The 6,502-nt window shown below is 47.2% G+C and overlaps 1 protein-coding gene across 2 annotated transcripts in view; it reads left to right on the top strand.

Annotated features, from left to right (window-relative positions):
• Positions 1–1,451: 1,451 nt before the first annotated feature.
• The window catches only part of MANBA (mannosidase beta), a 78,917-nt gene continuing 73,866 nt past the window's right edge, over positions 1,452–6,502 (top strand). The window contains exon 1 of one of the 2 annotated variants that reach the window (XM_077278031.1): positions 1,452–1,755. In XM_077278031.1, coding sequence (XP_077134146.1) covers positions 1,558–1,755 — 198 coding nt within the window. In that variant the 5' untranslated portion in view covers positions 1,452–1,557. Of the gene's footprint in view, positions 1,756–2,423; positions 3,056–6,502 lie in introns of those variants that run through there. The other variant, XM_077278039.1, reaches the window with a different exon arrangement.

Below are 6,502 nucleotides of genomic sequence, written 5' to 3'. Positions count from 1 at the left end.
GTCTTTCCTTCCTAATCAGACGCAGCACATTCGTCACTCTGGGCGCCCCCTCCTCTTGCTGCAGTATCGTCCCCGGCGCATTACGTTTTGTTTTTCGGGCGTGCGCAGTTGCGCTGCCCTTTGTACTTACAGCGCAGGCACCGGGGACGATAATGCAACGTGAGGAGGCAGCGCCCGGCGCGCACAGGCCCGGAGTGATGGCTGTGCTGCGTCTGATAAGGAAAGACCCGCCTCCCTGGCGATTTCAGGGTATGAGGGGGCACATTTTATAAACGTTTATTTCAGCGTGTGCAGGCATCATAACTAAGGCTACGGTCACATTAGCGTTGCGTCAGGCGCAGCCGCGGCGACGCACGCGTCATGCGCCCCTATATTTAACATTGGGGGCGCATGGACATGCGTTGCACTTACGTTTTGTGACGCATGCGTCAGTGTGGTGCATGCGTCAGGGCGCAGAGGACGCTGCATGATGCAGTTTTTTCTGCGCCAAAAACCATGCGAAAGTGGACGCATGCGTCACAAAACGCTGCGTTGTGCACGCGTTTACATTTGCGTTGTGTTGCCGACGCTGCACCGCACAACGCTAATGTGAACGTAGCCTAAAAGAGCCACCTTGTCAGAATGCAGCATTAGTGCTGCACAAGGTGGCTCTTTTAGTTACAAACGCCTGGGGGGGCGACAGGTTCCCTTTAAGATCCTCCAGCAACAGACAGGGCCACGTAAGGCTACTTTCACACTAGCATCGGGCTCGGCCCGTCGCAGTGCGTCGGGCCGAGGTCACTGACGCTAGCGTTGTCTCCGCCGCACAACGGGGGCAGCGGATGCATTTTTCCAGCGCATCCGCTGCCCCATTGTGAGGTGCGGGGAAGTGCGGGGGAGGTGGGGGCGGAGTTCCGGCCGCGCATGCGCGGTCGGAAAAGGCGGACCGTCGGGAGCAAAAAACGTTACATGTAACGTTTTTTGCTCCCGATGGACCGCCACAACACGGCAATCCGTCGCAATGCGTCGCTAATGTTAGTCAATGGAGAAAAAACGCATCCTGCAAGCACTTTTGCAGGATGCGTTTTTTCTGCAAAACGACGCATTGTGACGGATTGCAGTTAACGCTAGTGTGAAAGTAGCCTAACACATCACTCACCCATAAACAAATTACAGTCCCATGTAACAAAAAAATTATCTCCCCTCCCTTCAGGGACACAAGCGTCCCATGACAAGGAATCCTTCCTTCAGTTTTCCAGCGCCTCCATTGTGCCACACATTTGTATACACGCACATATTACACCTGGGCCACATACAGCACAGCACAATGCATCCTATAGAGTGCAATGCACACCAGCATCCTGTAGGGCGCGCAGCTCCCCGTACGAGCCCGCCCTGCCTGCAGTGCTTCTGGTAAGCCCGCCCCTAGCAATGACGTCAGACACCACGGGACGAGCCTGGCAGCAGCTGACCGACCATGTCATGTGACTGGACTGCTAGCTTGAGGAAGTGGCTGACATGTGTATGGAGACACTGTGAGGTGTGCGCTGGTCCTGCTTTCCAGCAGCAGCAGCAGCCATGGAGGCCGGCAGGTTCCCGCTCTTTGTAGCGCTGCTGCACCTTGTCTGTGGGACGCCGTCCTCTAATTATACCAATGCTCGTGTGTTCAGCCTGAACGGACAGTGGACTGTCCGCAACTCTAACAGCTCCATCCAGCTGCAGGGCGCGGTACCTGGCAGTGTGCACACGGCTCTGCTCAGCTGCGGCATCATAAAGGTGCAGTATGCTATTACCATGCGCCCTAATGCCTGTGCCTAGTCCCATATCCACCGTGTTACTGTGCCGCGCTGCCCGGCGCCCTTCATGGGCCAATAGTCCTAATAATAATCTCTTACACGGAGATCAAGATCACTTAACACGTGAGACAGTCTCTATAGGTGTCATATGGAGGGATGCTGGCGCCCCCTGCTCTGCTGGATGGACATTGGGGTCTAGGAGGACACTGGCGCCCCCTGCTCTGCTGGATGGACATTGGGGTCTAGGAGGACACTGGCACCCCCTGGTCTGCTGGATGGACATTGGGATCCAGGAGGACACTGGCGCCCACTGGTCTGCTGGATGGACATTGGGGTCCAGGAGGACACTGGCGCCCAATGGTCTGCTAGATGGACACTGGCGCCCACTGCTCTGCTAGATGGACACTGGCGCCCACTGCTCTGCTAGATGGACACTGGCGCCCACTGCTCTGCTAGATGGACACTGGCGCCCACTGCTCTGCTAGATGGACACTGGCGCCCACTGCTCTGCTAGATGGACACTGGCGCCCACTGCTCTGCTAGATGGTCACTGGCGCCCACTGCTCTGCTGGATGGACACTGGCGCCCACTGCTCTGCTGGATGGACATTGGGGTCCAGGAGGACACTGGTGCCCCCTGGTCTGCTAGATACACTTGCGCCCACTGCTCTGCTGGATGGACATTGGGTTCCAGCAGGACACTGGCGCCCACTGGTCTGCTAGATGGACATTGGAATCCAGGAGAACACTGGCGCCCACTGGTCTGCTGGATGGACATTGGGGTCCAGGAGGACACTGGCTCCCACTGGTCTGCTAGATAGACATTGGGGTCCAGGAGGACACTGGCTCTCACTGGTCTGCTAGATGGACATTGAGGTCCAGGAGGACACTGGCTCCCACTGGTCTGCTAGATAGACATTGGGGTCCAGGAGGACACTGGCTCTCACTGGTCTGCTAGATGGACATTGAGGTCCAGGAGGACACTGGCTCCCACTGGTCTGCTAGATGGACTTTGGGGTCCAGGAGGACACTGGCGCCCACTGGTCTGCTAGATGGACTTTGGGGTCCAGGAGGACACTGGCGCCCACTGGTCTGCTAGATGGACATTGGGGTCCAGGAGGACACTGGCGCCCACTGGTCTGCTAGATGGACATTGGGGTCCAGGAGGACACTGGCGCCCACTGGTCTGCTGGATGGTCGGCCGCTCCTGCCGTGACTGATGGGTTTGGCCAACCTTAATCTGTATTTCTATTGAAGAACGACTTGCTGTTCATAGTTCAGGTATGTAAAGACGCCAGTACAGTTCACTCTGTTCCCCACACCGGGTGCTGTATCCTATTGTCACGATCATCGCCTGGTCTCTCAGCGATCAGCGAGTCTGATGAGAGTTGTAGTCACCACCAGCCGGCTTTGTCTAGCACGTATTAAATAGATTGTTAGGAACTTGGCTCTTCCTGAAGCGTTTACTGCAGTGGGTTTGAAGAACTTTGGAACAGTTTTCCCTGAATCGTTTTTAGCAGCCTTCCAATCTAAAGGGCCTATATTGGAGCATATTTCATATATATATGTTTTTCAGTCATTTTCTTTTATTACAGGTAATTTAGTTTTTGTGCAATATTCTTCAGTGCTGAAATCTATATAAGGCGCAGACTGACGGCCGTATTACTCACACATCGGAATCCTCAGACCGGCCGTCGGATCTCCTGACATGAGCGTGACAGCATTTATTTCTGTGCAGCGGTAATACTTAGGTCAGTAGAGCCGATGGCCAGTCCAAGGATTGCAATACGATCCTCACTCGAGTAATCCAGCCGTCTGCACACTAAGGCCGGCGTCACACTCAGCGTATGAAAATACGGTCCGTTTTTTTTACAGCCGTAATACGCAGAAATGTTCCCAAAATAGTGATCCGTATGCCATCCGTAGGCAGGGTGGGGCAGCGTATTTTGCACATGTCATCCTCCGTATGTAATCCGTATGGCATCCGTACTGCGAGATTCTCTCGCATGCTTGCAAAACCGACATCTAATGAATTTATGTGCTCAAATGTTCGTTAAAACATATACTGTATATATATATATATATATATATATATATATATATATATATATATATATATATATATATAATATTATATCAGGTAAAAAATGAAGGCAGCACTCCAATTCTTAAAAGTGTAGAAAACTTGTGAAGTTTATTTCAGCCCCACATCTCATACGACGTTTCGGCTCACACTGAGCCTTTCTCAAGCAGTGGGTGGTAACAATTCATGTGCTTATATACAGACCACAATCATTTTACATTTCTCAGTAGCCATATCTGTGTTTACAGTGATTATTATATAATTATCTAATATTTCAACAAATGCTCCATATGTGTCCCTTAGGTATCCAAAGTGCATTGTGCCAAAGTGCTATTACATACTTCTTTTACCCCACTTTCCCTCTATTATCGTCACTTTTATCTTCTACATTCATGTTCCTTATTTCGTTGTCTACAGTGATTATTAATATTTATCTTATCGATAAATCACGACGCTTACCCCACCAGGTATATGGAGACACATGGAGGACTATAATGTCGATGAAGACGGCGTTCCCTATACTTCACTGCGCATGTCAGAGAGTTACATGTCCACATGTTCGTCCGCCAGCCAGTGAGAGTCTAGGAAAATCTAGTATTTCCTGTCCCTTGCTTGCGCCTGCGCACAGGTACTTTGTCAGATCTATATCGCCATTTTGGTTGTGGCAATCTCACTGCGCGTGTCCAGGATTTCTAAATCCCCATATTAGAACGCCAGCTAGTGAGCGTCTGGGATTTCCTGCATATTGCTTGCGCAGTCACTCTGTCAGATCCATATCGCTATTTTAATTATGACAACCAAGTATTCAATAGATATATACCTATATCTTTCTAATTATGGTATCTCAATATATTATTAATGAATAATGTCCTTTATCTAACTAGATACCAATCGGGCTTTTTTAATACACTCCCAGCTAGTCGGATGGCACCTTATTCAGGTTGTCTCCCACTGCTGATGGACCACTACCTTGACCCATAACCTTTTCAGATCACATGATCTCCGCAGTAGGACCCATATGAGTGTATATATATATATATATATATATATATAATTGTTATGCCCGGTATCAGAAGAAAATTTCATATTTGTATACTTATACCTTACCACAGGCAATAATAAAGATACTCAATAGCGGAAATACTTGCTATTATCATATTTATTTATATAATTATAAACAGAGTCTCTACTGGCTAGCAAACCAACAGTGAGGAAAAATTCTTGAAAAAAATAGATTTTTTTGTAAACTTTTTATATATCAAATTGTGATGCCAATTAAGTCCTCCTTTGTGTATTCCAACCCGTACCATGGCAGGACGAGCGCCAATTCTCTGGGGGTGGAGACATATCTAAAAAATACAAACATTATTAACAGTTACATTTAAAAAGGAGCAATAGAATAATCCAAATTCTACATGTTCCATATTACTATCTAGAGTGTATACACATCATAGTCTGATGAACGCATCCCCTTAAGACTTGATCATATTTGGATGGATTTTAAATTCTACGTTTAGGCCTTTTGGTTTTAAGGTGTCCAGCTCATAAATCCAGCGAAGTTCTAGTTTTTTTAAAAGACATGTTCTGTCCCCCCCTCTCCTTTGAGTAGGAACTCTGTCTATAATTCTGAATTTCAAATCCTTTTCTGTATATTTAAAATCCAGAAAGTGTTTTGAGACTGGTAAATCTTGTCTTTTTTTCCTAATTGAGAGGCGATGATTATTCATACGGGTTTTAAGTTCACATGTCGTTTCGCCAATATACCACAATTTACAGGGGCATTCCAGAAGGTATATAACATAGTCAGAATTGCAGGTAAAATATTCCTGCATTGTGTATAGTTTATTTGTGACTGGATGTTTGAAGCTAGAACCCTTTATCATGTGTTTACAATTTACACATGATAAACATGGAAAACAGCTAGTTTGTTTGATACCTGTAATTGTGGTTTGGCCCATGTTTTTCAAGGAACCTATATCTGATTTGACCACCAGATCTCTAAGATTTTTACTTCTCCGATACGAGAAGAGTGGAGGTACCCCAAATTCTTTAACATTCGGTAGGCATTTACCCAACATACCCCAGTGTTTCCTAATTATCTCTGCTACAGGTCCACTCTCCTCCGTATATGTCATTACACAGGGTATTCTTTTAAGCATTTTTTTCTCTGTGTTTTTATTGAGTAGTTCCCTTCTATTCTTCTCAAGAACCCTCTCTTTCACCCTGTTTAGTAATGTCTTCGGGTATCTACTCTCCAAATTTTTTTTTACCAAGTTATCCACAACTCCCTCTATCTCATTTTCCTCTTTCACTATTCTACGTACCCTCAACATCTGGCTGAGGGGTATTGACCTTGCCATACTGCGGGGATGTTGACTATCAAATGTTAGGAGGTTATTCTTGTCAGTTTTTTTAACAAATAATGTTGTCATAAGTTCCCCATTTTCCTGTTTCACCAAGACATCTAGAAACTGTATACTGGACCTTGAGGAAACCAGCGTAAATTTGATGGTTTCATTTATCTCATTTAAATATTTATGAAAATTCTCAAGTTCTTTTTCTGTCCCTGTCCACAGGAGGAAGACATCGTCTATGTATCGCCACCACACCAGCACATGCCGGAAGTGGTGGGACACATAGACGAG

Source organism: Ranitomeya variabilis, chromosome 1 (genome assembly GCF_051348905.1).
Source record: "Ranitomeya variabilis isolate aRanVar5 chromosome 1, aRanVar5.hap1, whole genome shotgun sequence".
NCBI classification, from domain to species: domain Eukaryota; kingdom Metazoa; phylum Chordata; class Amphibia; order Anura; family Dendrobatidae; genus Ranitomeya; species Ranitomeya variabilis.
The sequence above is the reverse complement of the archived record's forward strand: the minus strand, read 5'-3'. Positions and strand labels throughout refer to the sequence as shown.